Below are 17,366 nucleotides of genomic sequence, written 5' to 3' on the forward strand. Positions count from 1 at the left end.
TTAACCCATCTACAGTACGAATTTTGTTTCTAAATAACATTTCCTTAATGTTATTCGGGTTCAATAAAAAATGATAATCTTTTTTTATTCCAGTATCAGAACTAGTTAGACGTCGGTTCTAGAATAATTAATAAAAAAACTATTTTTTTTCGCATCGTGTTTTTTCAATTGTTGTTTTTGGAACAGAATACAAATTAGCAAAACTCTTGCATCTGGTTTTTCGATCATTCAGGTTGTTTCAGTAATTCCACATCTAAAACCTTGCATTCCTTAGAAATCTGACAGTTTTTGTCACATCAATGTTTTCCGTATACGTTTTGATATAAGATTTATTTCTTCCAGTATTTTATTCTGAAAATCGAACGTGCAACCGAAATAAAACTTTCAGATACTCTTCACGTGTGTTCGCAAAGGTAAAGAAATTGGTTGTTTATTTGTGAACATGACAGATATTATTGTTCTAATCCCACTGGATCACGATGACCTGTTTAATATTATATGTCATTTCCTGTAAAATCAAAAATAATAAATATTGTTTCTCTATAAATCAAAATTTACAAATACAGTGTAACAATTCACACTTGGCAGTATCCGGTTAAAATAATAAGAATAAAAATTAATCGAGTATACTTTTCAAACGTGTATATATAAAGAAGGCACAGGAATGCGTATACTTTAAAACGATGATGTTTAACGACCACCCTTATCCTGATAAGCACGTAGGTACTCTGGTTCTTTTTCTCGTTATATGGCCTCAATGTTATGAAAAGACAACAGGCTCCATTAATTAAATACGACTTCCATTTTATTAAAGTCTGTATTTTTCTTAATAAAAATATCAGAAAGATTTATCACTATAGAGATACTGTTCCTCGGTGAAACGAATCTTTATAGCTACCACACAGAAAACAATAGCTTCCATATACTAGTAGAAAACATGTGGGGAGTTAACTTTCTTAAACACTCTTTGGTTTTTAATTAATTTCGAACGTGATCCATGTTAAAAACATAAATACAGGACTCTAGTTTGTGACAGTTTAATGTACTAGTTCATAAAATGAAATTTATGAATAACAGCGCACATTATATAAGCAAAGGTTGTTAATTAAGTTAGATAACTGTCATTGTTTCATGCGACTGGCGTGCTTTTTCCTCAAATCTTTAGAAACAGTTAGTTTCTAAATTTTCTAATTAGATGGTTAAAATTCTAATTTTTCGCTAATGAATATGTATTTAATAAAATACATTTTAAAATTCAAATCGGTTTTGCTGATTAGCACACGAATATATCTGCGAGTTCATTAGGACTGAACAAATTAATTCAAAGAATTCAAAACGAAAAGGAAAATAATAGTTCAAACGAAAAAAGAAATAATTCAAAGCGAAAAGGGAAAAATAGTTCAAACAAAAAAAAAAATTCAAACTAGAAAAAAATAATTCACACAAAAAAAAATTTTAAAATTAAAACGAAAAAAAAATCAAATGTTGGACAAACGTGATAAAATAATTTAAATGATTCAAACGAGAATAAAAAGGCAGTTGTTTGCCCATCTGTTCATCAGTGCTGGCTACCAGTGGACATTGAACTGCTCAATCTCCAAAAGCTAGATAAGATTTAAAGGCCAGCCTACTCCCTATAATGGGATAAAAGGTGTTAGCTGATTTTTTTTCCTATTGCATCCCTCATAGAAAAACATTCGTAAATAAACAGACTGCCTCTTTTATGTAATACTTGGTACCCTAGTCATACTGCGATTTCTGGAGTTCATAGATTGTCATTTTTTTGATTTTCATCTTTTCATATATAAGAACAGTAATTTCACTTACTTATAGAGAAAAAAAAGCATCAAAATTATTACTTTAGGATTCATTATTAAAATTAATTTGTAAATTAATAATAATAATAATAATAATAATTTATAAGGTATGGTCATAAAAAATTATTACCAATGCAAAATGTTTAATATAATTATTGTTAAATAAAAAGTTTTATTGTCAAGTAAAAAAGTTATTTACTGTTTTTAAACTATAAGTAATTTAAAATAAAATTCACATATATTATTTATTAACATTATTTTCTAAATTAATATTTGATGCTTATAGAACAAACATTTATTTTAATTTTTTTTTAACGAATTTGTTGAATTTATCCATTTTCATCTTAAAAAACTTGCGATAAATAATAAATATATTAAACTTCCGACACTGAGATTTATCCAGATTTATTTAAGTTGACAGAAATCAGTTTCATAAAATGAAAATGTGGTTAAAATTGTTATATATGACGTTAAAAAATTTTTAACATAATACTTTCATTGAAATGTCGGTAGATGGCGCCAGGAATTATATCCGTAAATTATATATAAAAATGTGCATGGTAGGATTTAATAAGATAATAATGTATTAATCTAAATCCAAGCAATATTGAAACAAATTTTAAGAATATAATACAATTTTATGTAACATTTCACTTACTTTCTCCTTAAGCTGTGTTTTTTTTATAATAAATAATTGGATTAAACCCAAAATATTTTGCAGTGGAATTTTATTTGATCGATAATTTCAAAATAAAATATTACATGGGACAGAGCGAAGCTGAAACTCGCGTATAGGAAATAGTGCTATGGACATTGTTTTTCTTTTTATTTAAAATTTGTACAATGGTTGTGCTTTGGCTTTTTTAAAGTTATATCACCAAGTTTTTATTAATACAGTCATGAAAAAGACAGACTTCAATGATCTACACTACATACACTCTTCATGACATTAAGGAAAAAATATCTACTTTGATTGGTTCATATGAAAATGCAGTGAAAATAATATACATATGAACATAATTAACTAAAAGATAATTTGTTGGTAGGATCACACACGTTATTTATTATTTTGTAAAAAAAAAAAAAAATTGACATAATACTTTCGTTAAATGTCGGTAGATGGCGCCAAACGAATCCGTTAAAAGAAGCAAATCTTTTGAATTTTAGCTACATAGATTGATAAAGTTCCTACCAACAAATTGTTAAAAGTATTATCATTTTGTTGCAAAATAAATCAGCAGATCTCAACTAAAGTCCGTGAACAATGGATACATGTTGGACTATTTTATTGAGCATAGTAATTTGCAAATATTACTATGTACAATCTATGTTTCTTACACTTCTTTTGGTATAACATATTAGCTTCATAATTATAGTGAGCACATTTATAATTTGAGATAATTAAAAGGAAATCGAAATGTTTAACAAGCATTCATAGTCCGTAAATATAAAACACGTCTCTGCTACAGCAATGATATGTTGGGTACCTTCTCGTTTTCTACCATCATACTACCAAAGCTCACAATATATTCTTTGATACAATATATGGGGTAAAAAAATATAAAATACAATAAATACATTAAAAATATATATACACCATTTACACAGAATTCTTTAAAATTTCTACAACGGTTTCTATGAAATACGTTACACGTTAGTGTGTAAGTTTACATTCTTCTCCGATAGATGTCGCCTCTATTATATTTAAGCCAATTAAAAATATATAAAAAAGTTGGTCCAACAAATAGCTGATGTTGCGCAGTTTTGTTACGCAACAATTAAATCTCGTGTAGTGTTGACATTTGAAATTAGTAAATTTGATAGGAGTACTTGGTCAATATTTGTGCTTTCAATGCATCAACAATGAAAACAGAGATATACAATTTTGAAATCGGGACATTGTTTTTGAAACATCGTGTATATTTTTATTTATTTTTGATATGGTTGCTATATTTTAATGTACTTTTTTCAGACAGAATAAATTCCCATCTGTACATATGTATTAGGCGACAGATGAAACGAATTTTACCACTGAGCTCATAAAATTTTCGCACATAGACTGCGCTTGTTGGAACTCTTTATAGTCTTATGATAACCATTCTGCATCTGGTTCTCTAGAAAATCTCGAGTGCTAGATGTTAAAAATCGCATGCTGAATGCAACTATTAATAAAGATGCAGTGTACGTTTAGAATGAAAACACGCAAACAAAGGTTAGTTCTTTTTTTTAATATCTAAATTGCATATCTAATTTTTAATATTAGTTACCAATATCTAAGAATTTATTTATTACTTAGGTATTTTACTGGGTTTTTTTTATGTACTTTTCCATCCAAGGTGCTGGTGGGTGAGATTTTAGGAGAGACCCCTTTCGTTTCTTGGACCATTTTAAAATAAAACTGAGCAAAACGTTTCTATCTTGTTCGTCATAGTAAAGATGGTAAAATTTCAACTCTTTAAAATTCTATTCAATTTTAATATCATCTTTTTATGCCACTGCACTAAAAGCAAAAGGACAAGAATGGGTGATATTTATATACGACTGTGGATAAACAATAATAACCCATAATGTGAAAGGAAACTCACAACGCTCCATACATTGAGGCTTTTAATTTCCTAAAGTTTATATGCTTTCGTGATGTCATATCCGGTGTGGCATCCAGCCTATATTATTTTTAATATTTGAAATACCATTTAAATGGTGTTAAAATAAATAAATAGGAACACGAGTAAACCGGTTTACAGAAACCTAAAAAGTAAGTACACAAGATGAAAAAAGTAAGTAAACAATGGCATGAAAAAGTAAAAAATTAAACAAACAATGGAATGAAAAATAAACAAGGACGTGAAATGTAAACAGGTTTATGACGTACGTAAAATAAATAAGTAAACAAACAAAGTAAAAAAGAGGGAAAAAAGTAAACAAGGATACAAAGCAGTAACTAGTAAGTAAACTTGAAGTAAACATGCGAAAAGAGTAAAAAGTTAAGTCTCGGAGGACGTAAAATAAACAAACGAGTAAAGAGTAAACAACTTCTCTAAAAAAGTAAAAATCAAGTTAACAAGGACATACAAAGTAAAGCAATAATTAGCTCATTTCTTTACTTTTTACTAAATAACTTAGCAACAAATAAGCAGTTAAGTGAACAAACAATACAAGTTAATAGTTAAATAAGTCAACAATAAATCAAAAAAAAATTAGATATCTGAGATTTAAGATTTACAGATGAGAAATTTCTCTAAAGATCTCGATGCAATTCCAAATTCACGTGTTTCTTCCATATCGCAATGACCCCACCGTAAATAATAACTTTTCCGTTCGCTAAATGTTGCTTGTTAAGAACTGCCGATAATCATAACACAAAATACGCAGTTATTTTCAACAAACATTAAAAAAGTTATTATAACGAAGGCGAAACGTTCTGAGCCATTTTACAAGTAGAAGGTATTAATATTTTTCTGAATTACAACAAGTAAGAATGCTCTTTAAAAATGTTTCATATTTAAAGATGAACACCTTATAGTTAATGAGCTCAATTCATCGCTGGATTAACGACATAAAAAATTTAGATTTAGTCATTTGAATATTACAAGTAAGCACACTTGAAAAAACCTCCCTGATATGCTATAATTGTAAGGATAAAAAGGCCATAGTATTGCTGTAACAACATTGAAAATACGGTGCATATTACATTTGAAGTATGTTATACTTAAATATATATTTATGTATTTTTTTATTTATAGATACAATATATTACAATACAATGCACATCCAAAGAGCAACAATTGGAGGAAATATTTTGACTGCAGCCAACATCCAGTGTTAGCGTGATGCTGTCTTCACGTTAGCAACAATGAAAGAATGACATGCGCAGTGATATTTAAAATATTTTAGGTGATATAAGGCTGCACAGCAACCACAATAAACGTTCCACACTTTGTTTGAAGTTTCTGTTATTTTCTATGTGTATTAAATTTTTAACGGTTTTTTTTCTAAGTCAGGAATGTTTTTACCATATCACTGTGGAACATGTTAAGTATTTAAATAAGAATTTCATACTATACCTTCAAGCTTTATAAAATATCAGTAAATATATACAAGCATATCACTCTCTCGTTGTTGAACGTTGGGATGATGTGTCAACGAATCATCCATTTGTATACGGGAGACACTTTTTATTGATAGTTTGAATGTGCTCAGTCCTAGATAAAAAACAAACTCGACGTTTTCTTCTTTTGTAACTAGGATGACAAGATGCTATGCTCCTATCATTTTCTTCACTGTGTATCCAGGCACGGAATACACAAACAGGGCCAGTACTAGGATCAGCATTGCGCCGATGATCACTTTTAAGATGACCCATTTGTAATTATGCCAAATGATATAACGTATTGACTTCAAGGGATTGATAAACCAGATGAAAGAGGAATCCGGCCGACTATAAAAAATAAATAAAATATCATTATTACGTATTTAATTATCTTCTATTGAATTATTTTATACTCATATATTTTAAAGGAGGAATTAACTAACGCATTTCATCTAAACAAAATAAAATTGCGCATCTCTACGTGGATTTTCCTAATAGATCATCCAAGAAGTTCGAAATTTTCAGTTAGCGTAACTCCTAAATCAAAAGACTAACATAAGACAACTGGTGAGATGTTCGTTGGGGTAGGAACGTTTAGGCAGTGCAATATTAAGGTGTCAAAAGTAATGTAATCTCTGTATTCCTTTTGAAACTTCTTTAGGAGTTTACATATACCCTACTATGAGATAGTAGGGTATATGTAAGTTCTGTTCGCTACAAACTTGGTATTTCTAGGTCTACCTACTCACTGATGAGACCTCAATAAAGGTTGAAACCAGTGAGATGCTAATATGAGTTCGCTCTCTTAAGGTTTTTGCCTTAAGGGAGCAATTTGAGTCTCCGGGGAGAGTGTTCTCCGGCACGGCCCGCTGAGGGGCTTTGTCGGTGAATACTTTTCTTCGGAATATGAGCGGTTCTGCTCAGTGGTGGTGGAGGGTGGAAGGCCATCACTGAGTGGAGCCAACGCTAAGATGGACGGTCTTTCGTCCACGATTGATTGGCCTAGAGATCGTCCGAATTTTTAGAGACGGCTTTACTTATTCATAAGGTTGAAACCGGTCTGGGTAGTGACCGTCTCTCACTCATAATGTAGAACAGTAATACAGCTCCTAGGAGCTGGGTTTCACATTATGGGGAAATATCAAGAATAGTGATCGGAGCTTACTCCACCCTTACCATGAGTTGCTCGGTGTTGCACTCCCTAAAGGGTCAGTTGTAACACGATCCAGGTATTTGCTTACGCTTGGACTCGCTGAACTTTATATATTTACTATATTTGGCATGAAACTCTTTGAGTTTCTTATTCGGCTATGAAACAATATGGGATGTAATATCCCTTAACTTAAATAAGTTCATGTCGCCGAATTGAAACCTTTGGCTCTTCGTATAATTAATAAGATGTATTACATTTTCATAAAGAATTGAATAGTTATGTCGAGAGAAAATATGCAGTCAGTCATACCATTAAGACATCAGAATTGAACTAGGAGATAATTTGAATATGTTCAAGAAGGCACAGAAAAGTACAAAATAATAGTGGTTACGATAGTGGAAGGAGATCAGAAAGACAATAAAAGGAAATAAAATAGAAGGAAATAAAACAAAAGGAAATAAATAGGAACGATCAATAAAGAAAGAAATTCTCTTCGGCCAAAGGGCATCATTGCTTGCTTGCTGAACAACATGTTGGTAATCTAGAGCAGAATAGTACTATGAGGGGAATAAAGGTTAGATATTCCGATAATCTTTCTGCAGAGATTAAACATGGGACTTTTTAAGCCACTTCAGGCCTCCAAGAAGGAGAGTGATGCAAATGAAAATTATTGACCACCGGAAAACGTTCACAAACACCTACGCCGTAGCAAAATTTATTTATCAGTCTTTTATGATATCTTCAGTCTCTTCTTCTGATCATTTGAACGAGAAAAGAGAAAGATCATTCATGCTTCGAAGAAATACGCTTTTCCTTTATCCTGAAGACATAAGAAAAAAAAAAGTAGAATCTTAGAAAACATCCTTAAACTTTTCATCAAAGGAGACTCAATACGCTTCCTTGAATAGGCAGATAACATGTGGGTGTTATTGACCCCCTCTCAGCTCCCCGAATGACTTCGATTATTTGTTTTGCTAGAGAATGGATGAGAGTTCTTTAACTAGCAAGTGAATTCAGCGTAGATATCAAAGGTTATTTCACCTAACAACCTTTGTTGCCCGTTTTTCGTCAAACGGTGTAAGTTACGGCATCAATACGACTTGCTGCCGATCGATATTTAAGGTTCTATGGAAATAAAGGCATAACCTTTGTTTTCTAAGCTTTGATCGTCGACACCAGCCATAACTGTTTTTAGTTTCTTGGAAGAGCAAAGAAAGTAAAGCTATAGAATTAAACTCCATTTCCCAGTTTTTATTTTCTTTGATTACTTCTACTAATTGGCAAGCCACACGAGAAAAGGATTATATTCAAATATTTCACTTTTAATGGAAAATGGTGTTATTATACACATGTGGATGGATTCGGCAAAAGTATCTTTTGAATTTGATTTCTATCAAGAGAATTTAGATATTGATAAAACTGTATTTAAAAAACGTCATCTAATTAAACAAACTTTACGTGTTTATGTTTCAATTAAAAGATATTTAGTATATAAAATATTAATGTTATCTTAATATAGTATAAAAGTTTAATCCAATTCTTTTAAAATTATTAAATTAAGAAAATATATTCTTAGATATTTGTAAACACCATATCAAGAATGTTTTGTCAAAAATCCAAAAGGTAAGGACGATGATTATGAATAATGATCACCACATCATCCATCAAACCATTGAGGGATGGTGTGGAGATCAGTGTTTAGGGTACTTAGTGTAGATGGTCTTAAAGAAGCTTTGTTATATGATTTGAATTTACTACATCAGCAAAACTGTAGTTGAGGTTTGAGAGATGGTCGTTTATATTTATGAATAGAAAGAGCGAGTGAAGTAAGAGAGCCCTGAAGAACACTTTCAGTAGTCGGAAAATCTGAGGAGAGAATTGGCAATTCAGATAGAAAGAGAAGAAGAAGGCAGACGATAAGATGAAAAGTTATTATCGATGCTAAACTCTAACAAATGCCTTTGGAATCACAAGTACAACAGAAAACCTTTTTAAAAATCTATGAATGAAGAGGTTTATCAAGTCACTTACTTCTTCGTCTTCTTAGAAGAAGAAGTGAGCTTCTTCTGGAGCTTTTCCTACTTAAATAGTGTCGCTGTTTGTAGTGCGTCTCCTCCACAACCTCCTGTCTTGTGCTGTAGCCACATCCAAGTTCTTCATCCTCAAGTCCTTCTCCAACATCTCCCTCCATCTCTTCTTTGGCCGCCTACACTTCCTCCTCCGCTGTCACTTACTATAAGTTGTTATTTTTTCTTGGACTATACTTTTTTGTAAAGGATAGTCCAATAAAGATAGTTCAAAAGACTTTTTTTTGTAAAGCAATACTTTTGTAAAAATATGGCTTTAATGTTTCGTATCATGTACTGGACAGACTGAGGAGTGAACGCCCTCATTCCACAATGGTCAGTTTCTGTATAAAGATCAAAAGAATAGTAAGAGGCTGGATCTGGAGGACAGAAACAGTAGTCTAACCATGGAAAGAAGAATTAAAACTCTCAGATATTTTTCAATTTGAAAATATTGCTGAAATACTAAAGGACATGAGATGGTGAATGGTTGCGCGGAGAACGTTCCACTAGATCTGAAACTTAGATGAGACTGCGTTTACTAAGAAGAGCGGTAACCTCAACATTTTGACCGGAAGGAGAAGTGGTTAAGAAAAATTTCAGAACGGTGGGAGAGTGGATAGGATTGTCAGAAATTCTGAGAAATATGTCCCAACTTCTTTTACAGTTTGGTCAGCAGAATTTGAAAAAGTGGACCAGTTGGATTCTTGATATTAAATATACCAAGGAAGGTTACTTCACTGTTAGGGAATTTTGACTGCAGGATATCAAACTTCAAAGATGTCAGGATAATTTTCAGAACTGAATGTTATACAACTCTTATACCCTTCAACTAGCGCTTGGCTTCTGAGGATCAAACAAGTGAATGTGCAAATGATGTGCGCAAAACAATAAAATTACTAAAAAAAAATTACTAAATTTAAGTTTTTTTTTCTGCAAATTGGTTTTTAGTTAATATTTTTTGCATAGATAGGCTTACTTTTTTTTATTACTATCATCACTGGAGTCCAATACGCCACTTGTAATCATTTAATGTGCCACTATTGACGCATGCGTCATAGGTTGGCCATCTGTGATGGTCAACCTATGGCGCATGTCACGTTAACGTACGCTCCGGGTAGATCATAAATAATTCGGACCAAACTCATCAAAATGAGCACTTTAATGAAACATTCCATGGATTAGGGTATTGACAAAGAGAGTGACTGTGTATGTGGTGAGTTCGAAAGAACAGAAGATTATCTAAGCGTACACAGGTGGTTTCAACACTTATTCAGATAACTGTCTGTTGCAAGCAAACTCGCTGAAGGGAAAATGGATGCATTTTGCCACAACGGTCGAGTACCAAGAAACAGGGAGTTGTGCAACCTAATCGATGACCTTTGATATGAAATATTCACGACCTAAGAGGCTAATCTATGTGGCCTTTAAGGATTAAAGGTTATCTACCTTAAGCACACCCTTCATTTAATAAAATGACGATAAAAGTAATGCTTTTATCGGTAGATTTGAGTTTGGAACACCAGTTATAAAAGATATAAATGACGTCACTTATTTGGGCAAGAGAAAAAGTGCATGAAAGAAAACACAAATTAGTTTTTTTCTTTTTTAACTTACTGCGGCTTGTCCAGAGGATCGGGTTCACTTCGACCGAGTCCAGCGGGATTTTTTTCAGCCTCCTCTTTTGTCAGTAAATGAAGTTCTGCTTCTACTTTACCCTACGAAGAAAGGAAACTCCCTTACCAACTCAATAAGCTTGATATGTACGATTGAGTGATCTGTAGTCCAGTTATAAATACCCTAATAAAATATTCATAATCTGATTGAAATTACCGTTAACTCCATCTCGTCATTCTCTTTCTTCACGAAGAAGGGCCACCACCCTTTGATTCTTCTCTGCTTGAACAGTGACACCATTGGAACTGTAGAGTCCGTCCTCAACATATCCAACGTGCACAGTTTTGAAGATTTGGCCCCTCTTGGAAATCGATTTAAATCTAGAGTTATTGCTCCTAGAAAGAAATTTTAAAAGTGCTAATTGCTTTATAATTTCCTCGTTAATTTATTACTTTTTAATATATCTAAAAAAAGAGATCAAGTCATAAAAATAAAGCAGGATTAAAATTTGAAAAATTAAATGCAAAAACATTTATAATCATATAATAAAATTAAATAAATATAAATAAATAAATCCACTGACGCCGTTTAGCTCCAACAAACGTTTGGAAACAGAAAGAGCTAGTCGCAGATAGTTGGCCTAAGAGTATCCGCGATTTTCATTAGTATCTGGGGAAGAGAGTACGACTAATAATTGCCGTCATCTCCTGGCTCCTAACCCTTGTACTACATGTTATTGTTTCAAATAATGTAAGTCCTACTGTCGAGTTTTTTGAGATTATAGGATGAAAAACTCGAATTTACGGGAAAAAAAACCTGCTTGCCCTACTAGAATTCGACTAATTCAGGAATCGGTCGAAGAAACGTTCAGAAAAAGTTCGTCTAGTCAGCGATTGCAGAACTAATGAGAGTATCGTTTTTAGGTCGGTCCAGTGCTCCACATCAATAAACAGTCTCAATAACAGAGTTCATTTTTAAAATTTTAAACACATTCGAAATAATTGATATCATAGGAACTTTAATTTTGATTTATACATTATGCATTATTTTTATGTTATTTTAATAATTTCTAATTAATAATTCATAATGACACATCTTAATATGTAGTTTTATACGTTGCATTAAAAACTTGAAATTGTTATAACTGATTCAAAATAAATCATATAAATAAATTTTTAACAGTAAATTCCCTAAAAATTTAGGCTTAATTATATTGAGTTATATATATGGAGTAATTGGTGGTTTAGTACATTAAATGTTAGCTTAATAATTCATATTTTTTTAGATTTATTTACAGTTTGTTTATGAAAACTTGATCATCCTATTGATTGATTGATCTCATCCATCCCTTGAGGACGGGTAGAGTTCCCTAATGAGTAATTCACGACGAAATTAATGCGGCCGGTTCGTCACTCCTTGCTGCATCCCCTAAGGGTAGTGTTCATGACTGTAATGTAATCCGTGTGTGTTCACTGGACTGGTTTGCCTGCTTGCGGGCTGAAAAACCCCTGATAACCTGGCGGAAAAAACCCTGCTGTCTACGCCCAGGATTGGCTATCTTGGCTATGGCTGAGGAAGATCCCTAAGCTCCTCACCTCGTCGACGAGAATCGAACCTGGGACACTCCTTCCCCAGGCATATGATTGCGAAGCGCAAATCCAATAGGGTAACCGCACGGACTTATCATCTTATGAGAAAGCATAATTTATTTTTAACTATTTTTTAGCTTAATTTATTAAAAAATTGTTAAGTTTAATTAGGTTCCTTTTTATACTTGCAGTAACGTTTGTATGCAATGCTAGACTTCTTGAAGAAAGATTGTTATAAGTTTCACTTTAGTCTGAATAAGGGATCCTTTTTCCTAAGATTTTTTTTTTCACCTTACTTCCAAAATAATCAATCTTTGGCATGTGCAACTAGGACTTTTCTCCGAGAAATTTTGGAGTTTCTGAGAGAAAAGTCCTTGGCGACACCCAGAAATATCATCAGCAGAACTCACACTGTTTTGAACAACAACTGACTGCTAAGGTTTTGGTTCACAGGTGACAGAATTTGCCTTCTGTACTCTGGCTTTGAAAATCACAAGTCACTGGTTGCCTAGTGATTTCTAAAAGTCAATTAAGGCAAATATTGGATTTTAGGGGCTCCCTCGATGAGCCTAAGGACTCCTTGGAATCCTTAGACTCATCGAGGAAGGCCCTAAATATCATGTCCGCACAACTATTCGACATTATCACAGTATCTATCATACCTTGCTTTGAACTCATTCATTGTCAGAGCACCTACAATAGACTCTGGTAGCGTATTCCACTCATTTACGACTCTAAAAGTAAAGAATCCAGCTTTAACACCCTTACTGACCACACTCTTGCTCAGCTTCCATAGATGTCCCCTAGTCCTCCTACCACCAGTCCTGATCTCAAAAATATCCTATGAGTTAATTTTATAGAAGCTCTTCAGCAATTTGAATGTCTCAATCATGTCTCCCCTTTTCCGCCTATCAACCAATTTCTGCAACCCACAAATCTTCAACCTGTTTTCATAAGGTTCATTCCATAGACCTGCTCTCATCTTGGTCACTCGCCTCTGGATCCTCTCCACCTCCTCCCCATCAAGAAGGAACCGAGGTGACCCAATCTGAGCACAGTAGTCGAGATGGGGTCTTATCAAGGCTCGATACAGAGGAACAATAACTTGCTTATCTCTGCTCGTCAAAGTATTCTTCAGCAGCATCCAAGTGATTTGATGAGCTGATTTAGCCACTTTTGCAATGTGTCCCCTAAACTTCATCTCTCTATCCACCAACACTCCGAAGTCCCTGGCCTCATCAATCTCCTGGAGTACAGTTCCACTAATTTGGTATACTGCTGCTAATCTTTTCACCCCAAATGCATAACCTTACATTTTGTCACATTAAATTGACATCCATTCTCCTTAGCCCAGAACTCCAATCTATCCAAATCATCCTGCAAGATTTTGACATCTTCTGCATTCACTATCGCCCTACCCAACGTAGCATCATCAGCGAACAAATGAACCGTTCCTCTCAGATCCTTCCCTATATCGTTAATGAACAAATTAAACAGCGGTGGTCCAAGAACAGAACCCTGCGGCACACCACTGGTCACAGGCCATCTTTCGGACTCTACTCCTGAATAAACTACTCTCTGATATCTCTCCATAGAATTAATAACTTATTCATTTAACTTTATTTAGTTAGTTAAATTAACCATAAAAATTATACAATTTAATCGTGTATCTTCGAAATTAATTAACAATTTAATGAATGTTTAATTAACAAATCATTAATATTGATAATACAGTATTAGCAACAGCTAATGAAATCAGCTTCGATAAGAAAATTTCAAGTGCTTACCTAAAAAGTCGTCTGCTGAGAAATGATCTGCATCCCACACCTGAAGATCCAATCTAGCAGGAATCTTGCATTCAGTTTCATCCCACGAGAAAAGGGATTCTTTTCTAGATATGACAATCTTTTCCTCTGCTGGAAGATAATCGAAGGGATATACAAACCTCCAGTTAAAGTTGCCTTCGCCAGTTAATGATCTATAATGGATATCTGTACATTGCGTGTCCTCAGTTCCTTTGAGCCAACTAAAAAACAAGAAAATATACAAATCACTGTATAATTATATAGGTTAATTCTAGTTATGGTAAACCCCAGTTTTAAACTAAATGAGTAGTTTAAACATTCGATGATAGATGGCAGCACATTGTTGTTTAAATATGAACTGTTACTAAAAAGGATCTGCAGTGTAATTATTATATTAAGATATTGTTTTCAGGTTTATTATGCTAGTAAGAAGAGAATATAACTGTTTTTTTTACCCTTTGACGTAGATATCACTCATTTTTTCTCCAGTAAAGAACGCATCATCTTCAAGAACAACGTCGTCCGTGTTCCAAATTATCACCCTTAGTTCGTAGCTGAAAAATATACAAAATTATTTTGTTTCCAGTTTTAAATCACCTCCTAAAATTGAATACAAATTGTCTTTTTATTTTTAATTTTACCTTTTAGGTTTTCTAGGTGATATATCTGTTGGTGGTTTAGGAAGTGGCATGTCCATTGGAAACATATCGACCCACATCTCCAATTTTCCCTGCAACATAAAAAGTAAACACAGTTACAATAAAAAAAAAGGACTTTTAAGAGAAATAAATTTAAAGAAATTAACAAAATTCTATTTATAGTGATAAAAAAAATTCAGTACGTAAACAGCACGAATATATATTATTTTTTACATTTAAATGAAAATTAGTGTTTGAATACCTGCTCTATTCCTGGCTTATCCGGATGATAAAGAGGCCTCGTTTCTACGTGCTCTGGAACCAGCTTGCAACCAACACGTGGAATGTCTTGCCATCGGTGAAGAATTGCTAAAGCCATGTGCTCTTCGTGTATCCTTCCGCCTTTTAAAATAACATATCATCATCGTATGCCAAGGATCTGTATTATTATTATTATTATTATTATTATTATTATTATTATTATTATTATTATTATTATTATTATTATTATTATTAATAAAATAAAAACAAGACCGACAACAACGATCCTAACTGATAAGAAACTCCCAACACCAATCTACATAACGGAACACTGGACTCCATACCTCAAAAATCTTCTATACCAAGCAATGAAGACAAAAACAGAGAAAAACTACAAGTTCCTGTGGACAACAAATTCCCAGATATTTTTGAGTAAGAATGAAAACACTCGCGTATACATAATTACAAGTGAATCCGACTTACACAGCCTACCAATATAAAACACTAACTTTTCACATCCTTAAGAATAAGATTAGAACTCATTTTAAAACTATATAATGGAGATCTCAAACATAGGCGAATATATCCAGTCAGACAACATAAACTTCAAGGTCTTTGACTCTTTGAAGAAATGGTCAGACAACATTTCCACCAACACCAACTTCACTATCGTACACACAAGCATAAGAAGTATAAAAAAACACTGGCTTACATTCATAACACAGCTCAGTTATACCATGATAAACAGAGATGCGCAAATACTGACCGAAGTTGCAATGAACGACACAGAAATTTACTCATACAACATAAAAAATTATCAAACCTACAACTTATGTAGACCAAACAAAAGAGGAGGTGACATCCAGGCATTTATCAAAGAAAAATACAATGTGACAGAAAAACAAACTCACTTCGAACATGCGGAAACACTAATTTTGGAAATCACAAATATCCACAATAGTATCAAATACACAATAAACACAATATACAGACCCCCAGATAATAATCCACTCAGTATTCTTCACGAGTTAGAAACATGGCTAAGCGGCATCGAACCGCGTACAACACACAGGCTCATCCTAATAGGAGACATTAACATAAATACACTTGACCACGTTTCTTCAACCACTAACACATATCTTGATATACTAAGTCAGTACAACATAAACACTACCATTAGCTCCCCAACAAGAGAAGAAATACTCAATAACTCACTAACACAATCATGCGTTGATCATATTAACATACGGGCTCCCATCCATACATATACATCATCAGTAATTCACGTCAAAATTGCCGATCACTACTTTGTCTCGTCTCAACTTCGTTTTATTACGTTTCCTACCCCCCCTTCCCACCACCACAAATGTCGACAAACCTCGACCATACTAAAGAGCATTGTCGATAACCAAGTAAAAAATAGAGACTGGAATTCCCTACTTAAAATAAACGATCCTGTAACATTATACGAGAATTTTCAACTAAATTTCACAGAAATATACAAAAAAAGCAACAAAACCTACACAAACGAGGCGACAAACAGACAACAATCCATGGATAAATGACGACATACTAAATACTATTACTGTAAAAGAAAATCTATGGAAAAATCTGAAAAAGTCACCCAGTAACACACATTTACAAACCTTATACAAAAACACAAGAAATAAACTAACAACAAAAATTCGTAGGGCAAAAAGACGCTACTACTTCCAAAAATTCATGGAATATAACGACAACATTAAGCAAACATGGGTTACACTCAACGAATTAGTAACCCGAAAAAAGAAAACTTCAGCACAAGATTTTATTGCAAAAAGCTTCGGTCAGGACACAAACCAAGAGGAACTAGCACATTCATTCAACCATGCTTTCACAAACAACATCACACAACTCAAAAAAGACAAACTACCAACGATCAACAAAAAACTATCGACACAAAGTCAACAACAAACGATGCATTTTCCACCCGTAACAAAACAGGAACTGAAAGAAGCAATACTACAACTAAAACCAAATACCACTCCAGGAATAGACACAATAAGACTCACAGACCTTATAACACACTTTGAACAAATAAATCCAATACTTTTGAAACTCGTGAACATAATATTCGACACAGGCATTATTCCACAACAACTAAAAACTGCAGTAATTACGCCAATATACAAACATGGCAAAAGAAACGATACTTAGAACTACAGAATAATAGTTACACTACCAGTCATCTCAAAGAGTCTAGAAAAAATAACACACATCAGACTACAGAACTATTTCCAGAAGTAAAACATCATCTCACAAAACCAATACGGCTTTCAGAAAACAAAAAC

The 17,366-nt window shown here is 33.1% G+C and overlaps 1 protein-coding gene across 1 annotated transcript in view; it reads right to left on the reverse strand.

Moving 5' to 3' along the window:
- Positions 1-6,074: 6,074 nt before the first annotated feature.
- The window catches only part of LOC150095267 (otoferlin-like), a 158,022-nt gene continuing 146,730 nt past the window's right edge, over positions 6,075-17,366 (reverse strand). Inside the window, exons 42-48 of the mRNA XM_090410633.1 lie at positions 15,038-15,170; positions 14,779-14,867; positions 14,593-14,691; positions 14,120-14,358; positions 10,960-11,138; positions 10,744-10,844; positions 6,075-6,255 (exon numbers count right to left, since the gene is read on the reverse strand). Coding sequence (XP_090266759.1) covers positions 6,075-6,255; positions 10,744-10,844; positions 10,960-11,138; positions 14,120-14,358; positions 14,593-14,691; positions 14,779-14,867; positions 15,038-15,170 — 1,021 coding nt within the window. The remainder of the gene's footprint in view (positions 6,256-10,743; positions 10,845-10,959; positions 11,139-14,119; positions 14,359-14,592; positions 14,692-14,778; positions 14,868-15,037; positions 15,171-17,366) is intronic.

This window comes from Typopeltis vanoorti, chromosome 20, assembly GCF_054136105.1.
Source record: "Typopeltis vanoorti isolate ZY-2024b chromosome 20, IOZ_Tvanoo_1.0, whole genome shotgun sequence".
NCBI classification, from domain to species: domain Eukaryota; kingdom Metazoa; phylum Arthropoda; class Arachnida; order Uropygi; family Thelyphonidae; genus Typopeltis; species Typopeltis vanoorti.